Source organism: Tachypleus tridentatus, chromosome 11 (assembly GCF_004210375.1).
Source record: "Tachypleus tridentatus isolate NWPU-2018 chromosome 11, ASM421037v1, whole genome shotgun sequence".
NCBI lineage: Eukaryota > Metazoa > Arthropoda > Merostomata > Xiphosura > Limulidae > Tachypleus > Tachypleus tridentatus.
Window position 1 is genome coordinate 30,549,158 of NC_134835.1, and position 11,483 is coordinate 30,560,640.

General features: G+C 35.9%; 1 protein-coding gene across 5 annotated transcripts in view; it reads right to left on the bottom strand.

Moving 5' to 3' along the window:
- LOC143231863 (neogenin-like) overlaps nucleotides 1-10,928 on the bottom strand; it is a 130,717-nt gene extending 119,789 nt beyond the window's left edge. For all 5 annotated transcript variants that reach the window (XM_076466604.1, XM_076466606.1, XM_076466603.1 and 2 more), the window contains exon 1: nucleotides 10,506-10,928. In XM_076466604.1, coding sequence (XP_076322719.1) covers nucleotides 10,506-10,599 — 94 coding nt within the window. In that variant the 5' untranslated portion in view covers nucleotides 10,600-10,928. The remainder of the gene's footprint in view (nucleotides 1-10,505) is intronic.
- Between the last annotated feature and the right edge of the window lie 555 nt (nucleotides 10,929-11,483).

Genomic DNA, 11,483 nt, shown 5'->3' on the forward strand with positions numbered 1-11,483 from the left:
ACTTGTAACTTGCAAGTTCCAAATTCGAATCGTTGTTACCGTGGAAGATCGCTCTTTGAACTGATGGTCAATTCCACTGTTCGTGGTGATGAAAAACTTTAAATAAAATAAGGTACAGAGTATACCAGTCGTCATTTGAATACATTCCACTGTTCGTTGGTAAAAGAGTAGCCCGAGAACGGTGGGTGATGTTGATTAGCCACCTTCCCTCTAAATCATCGTTGCTAAATTAGGTACGGCTAGCACAGACAGCCCTCGAGTAGCTTTGCACAAAATTCAAAACCCAAACCAATAACAGGCTAAATAACTGACTTGAAGAGCACAATACGTACGCACACATCAAATTTAACAGCTACAATATGAATTAGTCTCAACGTACACACGTTTTAGTAGCTTAAATTGTTTTGGCAAGTGTTTTCGCTCCTCACTTTCCTAATAACTCTTGTAGAAAAAATTCACTTTCAATAGTATTTAAAGCTACTTTCTGTATTATTGTCACCAATTAAAATACTTATTTTCAGGTAAACTGCAATCAGTCAGTGAGTCATTCTTCTTTGCCACCTTCTAGTAAACAAGTTAGTCATTTTGATTTAAACTAAATCACATATACGTAAATATAAATATATCAAGTCCTAATTTTCCAGAGGCAAAAGCGACTATTATTAAAACCAACAAAATGTAATAAAATCTGGTACTGAGTGGTTTTTCTTCAACAATCATATCTTAACTTTTGTTTTGGTAATTAAAATCAGATTTCATACGCTTTAGTAGTCTGAAAATTTAAAAACTAACGTAACAATATTTGTTTTATATAAAAATACAAGATTTTATCGAACGGTATACACTGGTGGCTAATCCTTCTCAAACTGTGCATTATTAAACGACAAATCTCTATTTTTTTCACTCTCTACATACCATATCCAAACAGGACTTGGTGATCATGTTCTTCCATAGATATAAAAAACACATAACTTTGTGTATCATATTCAAACAGAACATTAGTGGCCATGGTCTTCCACAGATCTCTCTCTATATATATGTACCATATCCAAACAGGACATTTGTGACCATTGTCTTCCAGAGATCTCACCCTCTCTATGTTCTATATCCAAACATGACGTTGGTGACCATGGTCTTCTACAGATCTTTTCTCCTTAAAACGCATAAGTTAGCCTGTCTTCTACAGATCTCTTCTCCTTAAAACACATAAGTCAACCTGTCTTCTACAGATCTCTTCTCCTTAAAACACATAAGTCAACCTGTCTTCTACAGATCTCTTCTCCTTAAAACACATAAGTCAACCTGTCTTCTACAGATCTCTTCTCCTTAAAACACATAAGTTAACCTGTCTTCTACAGTCCTTCAGTCCTTCAAGTTACGACCTTGAACTTCGTGCTTTTTTTTCTTTCCTCGAGTCCTAGAAACGCCACCTGTCTTTTTTGATGTTATTCAGCTGCTTACATCTGCAATCTGCTCTTGATAAAATATCTCTATTTGAGATGTGATTTGTTCAACATCAAGATGCCAGAGCTCAGCTGCTTCACTTTTCTTTTTTACATGTTGTGATAATGTCCGATATTCTGACACATTAGTGAGAAATGACACAACTCAATAATTCAAAATTGTAAACTTTAGTCCCCATAGAAACTTAAACTACGAATACGGACATGCTTTATATAACTTAATTATATAGTTTTATTGAGAGGATATAGTGTAATATGATGACAATATTTAATTTTCTTTATTATTTCGAACAATGACAAATGTACAACCCGTCCAAACACACACAAAAGGCATAAAACATCAACTTAATTTTTCAAACGGGATGACAAGAATATAGTCGAGTCTGTATGCCTAGCATTGTAACTTGAACAATGTGGGTCAATATTATTTCTCGTCTATATACCTAGCATTGTAACTTGAACAATGTGGGTCAATATTATTTCTCGTCTATATACCTAGCATTGTAACTTGAACAATGTGGGTCAATATTAATTCTCGTCTATATACCTAGCATTGTAACTTGAACAATGTGGGTCAATATTAATTCTCGTCTATATACCTAGCATTGTAACTTGAACAATGTGGGTCAATATTAATTCTCGTCTATATACCTAGCATTGTAACTTGAACAATGTGGGTCAATATTAATTCTCGTCTATATACCTAGCATTGTAACTTGAACAATGTGGGTCAATATTAATTCTCGTTTATATACCTAGCATTGTAACTTGAACAATGTGGGTCAATATTACTTCTCGTCTATATACGTAGCATTGCAACTTGAACAATGTGGGTCAATATTAATTCTCGTCTATATACCTAGCATTGTAACTTGAACAATGTGGGTCAACATTAATTCTCGTCTATATACCTAGCATTGTAACTTGAACAATGTGGGTCAATATTAATTCTCGTCTATATACCTAGCATTGTAACTTGAACAATGTGGGTTAATGTTAATTCTCGTCTATATACCTAGCATTGTAACTTGAACAATGTGGGTCAATATTAATTCTCGTCTATATACCTATCATTGTAACTTGAACAATGTGGGTCAACATTAATTCTCGTCTAACAAAATGAATCATGAAGGTACCATAATTATTATAAAACACATTTGTTAAAATACTCAATAATATGTGAATTATAGTTGCAAATAACAAAAAGTAAAAATCAGATATCTTCAACACTTTCCAATACTTTGAAATGTTTTAACTATTAGTACATCTCGTGTTCTTGGTTAAAATATATATACAGTTCGTATTATAGAAAATTTTCGTACTTTTGAACGACAGTTATCAATGATTGAAATATATTATTATTAAACCACTCACGTTTTGTAAAGATTTCCATGTTGGCAGGTTTACCTTGCAAACAACTTCTCCAGATATTTTTACAAATATATCAGTCTTTCTCAGCACGTAATTTCTAGGTGTCACGAGACATTTGAAACTGAGGTACCAATTGAAAATACGATTACTATTATGTGTGGTGACGTATTAAAATATAACTTTTTTTGGAATATTTAAATGCACACAATGTGCACACAATATATATGAAACGAGTTTATGAGAAACGTTTTAATAATCAGAGAACTTTGAAAGTGTTTATTTATCTAATGAATGACGAACAAGCATTGTTTATACGAGAAGTCTGCCCGTTAAGATTAAAGACAAATCTGACAGTTAATTTACTACTATTAACGCCTATGTTTGTAGGCGCCATCAATAACAGTTGATTAGGACTGCTGAAAATTCCTCCCATCAATAAACAAGACAAGCTGTTACAAACACAACCGACCATGTTGGAATATTCAGATGGCTACATGTCACGCCCGTGACCCCTGACCTTTCGTAAAAATAAGGTCGTGACTCTCACATGTTTTCTCACTTTAAACAGAACCTAACCCGATGAAAGGAAATTTTTGTTGTTTTTTTAACTGTTATATACAAACAGATAATTAACCCCATGACTCTTTGTTGAAACTAGAAACTAACATAATTATGAATAGTCTAAACTTTAGCAAAAAACACAAAAGAAGTTTTTCTTTATAAAAAGAATCACGTGAAATACGGCTGCAGGAGAAAACGTGTTTTATGTTAGATATAAATATCATTACGATATATCACAGGATACGTTTTTGAGAGCTGCAATTAATAACTGTCTTTGGAAAACGTGTCTGCGAAATCGCATTGGGGTTATCTTCAGTGACTATCGTTAGGAATCAAACCTCGGATTTTAGCTTCATACGTTCGTATATTTACGGCTATCCCAGCGGGAGATCGTTGAAAAACGTTTGAGAAAGTGTGTTAGTTGTGCCAAATAAATAAGTCAGCTAAAAACAGCTTTAAAATCACCCTGAGTCTTGTCAACGGTTTGTGGACAACATTCCAGTCAGCAGTACTCTATTTTTAATCTGTTTCCCAATAACCAAGTCTTTGTACGAACTGCTCGAAAGAACGTGACCACCATAAAAATCATGCCTTGCTGTTATATTTTATTCTCAGGTTACCCACTACGAGAACGATGGTAGTGTCAAGAGTCTGTCGAAGAAAATCAAGTCCCAGTGGTGAAACCTAAGAACCACTCTGTCTAATAAAAGATTTACAGACCTAAGAAATTTCTAGCCAGAGTTGTTTTTTTTCAATTTCACCCCTTCTTTTGAAAAACAGACATCTGCTGTTTTCAATTTGTGCAACACATGTTATCAAAACACCCCCCAAAAACGGTATTGAAAATTGTAATCCTGAATCAAAAATTAAAATCTGCCCATAGCAACCACCTTAGCAACGGAATTCTTGGCGGTTTGCAACTACTTTGGTGGTAATTTTCTCAACTGTTTTGACACAACGTATTACATAATAAAGTGGAAAATATTGCAGGGAAAAAATCAAACCATGGGTTATAAAAGATTGCAGGCCCCGGCATGGCCAGGTGGTTAAGGCGTTCGACTCGTAATCTGAGGGTCGCGGGTTCGAATCCCCGTCGCACCAAACATGCTCGCCCTTTCAGCCGTGGGGGCGTTATAATGTGACGGTCAATCCCAGACTTCGTTGGTAAAAGAGTAGCCGAAGAGTTGGCGGTAGATGGTGATGACTAGCTGCCTTCCCTCTAGTCTTACACTGCTAAATTAGAGACGGCTAGCGCAGATAGCCCTCGTGTAGCTTTGCGCGAAATTCAAAAAACAAACAAACAAAAGATTACGAGCTGATTAGCATGCACATATTAATCAAATAACTTGCATATTTAATTGGAAGTGAACTATTTTGTGGTAAATTTTAAGTTCATCAAGGTTTGAGGTCCTTAGCTTGTACTAGTCCAAAATTAGTAATGCATATATCAATGAATTATAAGCAACTTGAAGATAATATAAATAATAAATGTTCGAATTGCTGTTTACTTGATGAAATGAAATTATTATTATTATAAAATTGTAAAATCGTATGAACAAGCTTCTAAAAATATGATAATATACACTCTTTCAGCTATTTGGTTCACTTATATTCGAGAAAATATTCGGTAGTTAGAACTATATATATATACACAGTACAAAATCAATAAGACATCCTAATACTGCGTCTAAATCACCAGAAAACTTTATAATAATGCTCAGAGTAGTCATTTCTTTATTAGTATCTAGTGCTGTAACCTAGCAACAATTTAAAGTACTTTATTGGGAATTATGTCACCGTTATTCTTTATTCGCGAATATTATCTATTGGTGGAATAAAAAAACTGTGTTTGTTTGTTTGAAGTTAAGCACAAAGTTCCAGAACTGGCTATCTGTGTTCTGTCCAACACGGGTATTAAAACTCGGTTTCTAGCGTTGAAATAAACTGTTTAGAAATATGAAAATTGTAACTAAAAAGGAAGAACAGAGTTGTTTTTCCACGAGTCTAAATTCACTCTTTCCAAAAGGTCACACCTATTAATAAGTACTTATGGGAAACAAGGTACAAAATGTATCATTTCACCTTTAAAATCAAACGACCTAAATGACACATAACACTAACCAATAACAGTTGTTGCAATGGAAACTCTGGAACTAGCTTGCGGGACATGAATAAATTGAAGTGAATTCTAAATTCACCTTGAAGAAGCAACCTACAATTACAGTCAACGTGTTAAGAACTTCACCCGTCACGTGAGCTTTTTTCCTCTTAACTCTCACTGCACCAGTTGTTTTCAATCGAGAGGCGGTTGTCATGGGAAGCTATGGGGAGCTCACCACGTGGCCGAACCATGAGTCAAAAAAAGGCGAACTTCTCTTCATTAAAGCCTCGTTTCTCTACTCTCTCCATAATGACCAGTTGTCACCCCAAAAAACGTCCCCTCCCTTCCTTGAAAAACGGTCTTTGGTTGCAGTACTCACAACACGTCCTCAGAACGCCCAACAAGATCCCAGGGAGAAAGAAACAAAGACAGACTGAAAACAACAGTTTTATTTCAATCCCCGCTTACTCTCATATTACTCGATAAACTGTTTTTTTTAACTACTATCAGTCAGATAAATCGAGCGGCACTTCTGTACTGCAAGACATTGTGATTAAAATGTAAAAGGAATCCTCAGCAGCCGCGGCACTTGAAATTATGTTAGGCAAGACTAGAGTAAATTATTCTATTAGATCTTCTATTCCTTTACATTAGTTATGTTGTTGTTTTTTGCGCCAACTGTACCAAGCACGAGACGCCCGTGTACCAGATTTGATTTTATTACACATCAGAATTTCTACCAACCTACCCTCGAATATAAATTCTTTTAGAGAGGACTAGAGATAAATTAATCTGTGAGATCTTGGGCGTTGTCGAATGCATAAGTCGAAAGGGTTTGACCTCCTCAGTCTGAAATTGTAATTTGATCGGTTAAAAGAAGAGGGAGCTGCGATCTTTAAGCTTGTACATGAGAAACTGTGAGATATTCTATATGCAGAAGTTAAAACTACCAAACAATTAATAGTAAAACACTTTTGTTGAAAATTAGAAATGAAATATTGTTTAATAAATATTCGGCAAGTATATCATAGTATCCTGGTTTTCATTTTTAGAATGACACAAACTTCATTGACAGTTTCTAATTATAAACCGATGGACAAGACCAGAAAGAAAACAACTAGTCAATGCACCCATAGCAATCTCTAGCTTGACCGAGTTGCTATAATTGACAGTTACTCTTTTAATATTGTATCCACGGCTCCAACGTGCATAACGCGTTTCACGACGAGAGGTCGTGAACTTTGAACTTTCGGATCCACAGTTAGAGTATGCTAAGCTCTATACGACATCCAAGTAACATGAAGTGTAACGAGGTGGTGAGGCTCCAAAATTATGTTAATATAGATTACCCAACCTCCGTCTATATTATTAATCACGTAGCAGTATTATGAAACAAATGTATGCAACATTAGGTAATTCATTGTTAACAACGCGTCTACCGAAAACAGTCATCAAATGAAATTATTTAACAAAGGTCAAACGAAGTTTTCTGTGCCTACTTTTGGAAGAACGAGAAACTTACTATCACGTGATAAACAAACAAATTCAATGTGTAGATCTACTTAACATATATCCGTCACTGATAAGTTAAAGTCGTAAGAACTGGAACGCTAGGTAGATAATTATAACGTGAAGTCACACCAGCTTTCTTCCCAAAGCCGAGCCCATGGTATCGAAAGCATTTAATTACTACACGAGATGCCAACAAACTTCTCTTCGATCTGCCAGCACGCAGAACAGCCTTCGGGCTTTCAAACCTCGTCTTGTTTAAACAGCCTCACCTGTAGAAGTCGAGGTCAAAACAGTATTCAACCTAACCAAGAAGTTTCTCTGAGAACCCCAGTCCTTCTAAACACCGTCAGTCATCCGAACCCTCTGATATAGGTACTGCAGAAGGAATTGTTCACAAATAAGCATAACCCCATATATGTGGTTTGTTGATCTCAAATACTTATTAATATCTTAAAAGTATTGTTTCAAAGAACCTTATTATAAACGTTTCTCCCTAGTAGCATAAACATTCGTACACGGTGAACTGTGGGGAGCAACTGGGGGGCAAGTCACCTAAATCTTGACCCGATAGCGAAGCGCCCCTATGAATGGGGAATAGAAACTTTTGTGTAACTAACATAGAAGATCGCTGTTACGGTTTTGAATTAAAGGGTCATTGTTAACATAGCAAATAAGGTGCCCTCCCAATTTAAATTATGTTCTGTTACCCAATTCAAATATTAACAGACATACCTAAAGCTGTTTTCCTTGCGCAGGTTTGCAGTATTCTTCGTTCAGTTTCAAATTACAGGTTCACTGAGAACTTTTTCATCTATCTAATGGTGTGCAATGCTATTACGTCATAAATGAAGTTTCTGAAAATCGGAGTAATATATATATTGCATCAAGCATTTTTCTAAAATGTCTAACTTTTCTCACGGTACTTTCTGAATTATTTCGCTCCTTCAGAAATATAATAGCTCTAACATTCAGCTGGTGAAATACACTTAACTTTTCTTTGTAAAAGTACAAACATTATGTTTCGTAACGAGTTTTTATTATTATTATTTTCTATTTTACTACTCCTAACGGAGCACGGCATGGCCAGGTGGGTTAAGGCGTTCGACTCGTAATCTGAGGGTCGCGGTTTCGAATCCCCGTCACACCAAACATGCGCGTCCTCTTAACCGTGGGGGCGTTACAAATATGACGGTCAATCCCACTATTCGTTTGTAAAAGAGTAGCCCAAGAGTTGGCGGTGGGTTGTGAAGACTAGATGCCTTCCATCTAGTCTTACACTGCTAAATTAGGGACGGCTAGCGCAGATAGCCCTCGTGTAGCTTTACGCGAAATTAAAAACAAACTATTTTACTATTCACTATGTAGAGGAGTGATACAGTTCTTCTATAGTAATGTTGATTAGAGTGTGACTTCTTCCCAACGTATAACGTAAATATTTGTGAAAATGATATTTGATTAATTAGTATTAAACAAAGTCGTTTGTTCGTTTTTAATATGATTTCCTGATAATGACTATTCTAAAGCGCACTTTATTGATTTAGGCTGTAAATAATATAATGATTGATAATGAAACTGAAAGTGATAGATTTGTTTTCAAATCTAAAAATACTGTCAAATATTAAATGTTGTTTCAAAATATTGTCAAACATTAAATATTGTTTCAAAATATTAACAAACTAAATATTGTTTCAAAATGTTGTCAAACATTAAATATTGTTTCAAAATATTAACAAACTAAATATTGTTTCAAAATATTGTCAAACTAAATATTGTTTCAAAATATTGTCAAACATTAAATATTGTTTCAAAATATTAACAAACTAAATATTGTTTCAAAATATTGTCAAACTAAATGTTTCAAAATATTAACAAACTATATATTGTTAAACTAAATGTTTCGAAATATTGTCAAACTAAATATTTTTTAAATTTATTTTAACCGTCTATCCTTCATGAAAGTTTCTTCGAATCCTTTTTTTATTATTGGTGTTAAGCACAAAGCTACATAATGGGCTACATACGCTGTGCCCACCACAGGTATCGAAACCTGTTTGGTTTGTTGTTATTTTTAGTGCTGTGAGCCACCTACCTCACTTACCGCTGAGCCACTGGGAATGTTTCTTAGAATCCATTCGCAAGTACGGTTAAGAAAGCTTTCAAGTTTAACCACCCAACACTGTGTATATTTTTATTGTGTGATTAAATCTGAAATTTGTAATTGTCAGGTTTTATTTGCATATTTGTAATCATGCACAAAACTGCACAACGGACTATTTGCACTATGGGTATTGAAACCCGGTCAATTCCTGTAGGAAATCTTGACAAACATGGAGGAGAACCCTATATATTCTCTCGATAGGACGAACTCCAAGAATGCTTCTCTAACTTTCTAAAGCAGGGCCTGGCATGGCCAAGCGCGTAAGGCGTGTGACTCGTAATCCGAGGGTCGCGGGTTCGCGCCCGCGTCGCGCCAAACATGCTCTCCCTGGGGGCGTATAATGTGACGGTCAATCCCACTTTTCGTTGGTAAAAGAGTTGGCGGTGGGTGGTGATGACTAGTCTGCCTTCCCTCTAGTCTTACACTGCTAAATTAGGGACGGCTAGCACAGATAGCCCTCGAGTAGCTTTGTGCGAAATTTCAAAACAAATTCTAAAGTATTTATATTAAAAAAAAAAGTTATTCCCTTAGTTTCTAAACAAGCAGATAATATATTTCTCAAAGGTGAATTTTTATTTAGATTTAGGACGTATCGACTAATCCGTATGAGTTCTCGCTGTTATGTATTATCAGTTTATCAGTAACGTTATCAGTGTAGTGGCACACAAACCAATTTCAACAGAGAACAAACGTTGTTGAAGGTAATCTCTTCGACACACCACTCTCGAAACAGAGAACTTTAATCTCTCTTGTACTGGAGGTTCGTTCCCCCTGGAGCTTGTAGACTTATATGTTCGTTAATAGTAGAAAATGGCAATACCTATCTGGTGGTAAAAGGTTTAAAGTTTTCAGTAATAATTAATAGAAATATACATTTTATTTTATTTTTGGAAATAGAACATTGAAATGTTACGTACCTGAACTATCTTATTAAAGTCCTAAAATTAATACAAATGTTTAATAACTTCAGATATGTTGTAAGGTTTTTAATAGTTTTTGCTTCTGAATGAAAAATCACACTGCGATGCGACCCACGACGGTAACATTCGGTACTACTCTAGCAAATACAAATTTCGCATTCTACAAAATAACGTGAAACTTTTACAGTTTGTAACTTACACTTGCAACTCTTATTTCACAGGTTAGTCCAAAACAATGACGTTTTTGTGACGAAAGAAAACATAGTTTGTATGAGACATTTAATACAGGAAATGGTAAAATAATATTATATTTTACAAGTTGCTATCACAGTGTGTTTCAACATTGCTACTACCAGAGCCCACCGGGAGTTCGTCGGTTTACACAGCGCTGTTTCACAGCTTTCCCTTACTGTACTTACCCAGAACAGTGACGGAGAGTCCGGCTAAAAGTAAACACGTCGTCACAGGAGTTTCCCATCGCGTTTTCCGCTCCTTCCTATGTTGTGAGGCCATTGTTTATGACACAGAACCTTGTTTAAGTATAAACATCCCCAAAACAACTGGTCACCACATTTTAGAACAGAGTCATATGTACATTTAGCTACATATGATCACATATCCTTGGCTCACGTCGGCAACATTGTTAGTCATAACGTCACATGGCCGAAGTTGATAGCTTCTCTTAGAACGACGCTTCTTAAGAACAGTAGGAAACGTCTAGCGTAGACTGTTGGAGCATACGCTTGTCTCTAAGCTAATCAGAGCACAAGACGCTGGAAGGCCACGTTCGATTGGAAGAAGACAAATTCCCTTCTTAGCAGCGGGTTACACGCGCGAACACTGACTTACACCACAGTGCAAACACTGTTGAGAACAGAAAAAGTTAATCAGGTGCATGCTTTGTTCGCAACAGCACATTCGCTAGAAACTGTTACTGCCGTTATACGTGAAATAGCCCTTTAGTTGCTTATCTTAAAATTCTAGGTTGATTAAAAAATTGAAGTGGTTTTAAGTTTTGCTGCTGTTAACTTATTTAAGAGGTCTTTTCTTGTTCCTCTAAATATCCAGCTGTCATAGTGCCACAAATATAAAACATTATATAGTGAGACCATGCATAAGTGAAACTAGTGAAAACAAACGAGTTAATATTACCCCAAAAATTGAACGAAAATTACACGTTAAGTAAAAATGCGGCCCGGAACGGCCAGATGGTTAGGACGCTCGACTCGTGAGTTCGAACCCCTGTCACACCAAACATGCTCACTCTTTCAGCCGTGAAGGCGTTATTATGTTACGGTGCAACCCACTATTCGTTGGTAAAAGAGTAGCCCAAGAGTTGGCGGTTGGTGGTGATGATTAGCTGCCTTCCCTCTAGTCTTACACTGCTAAATTAGGGA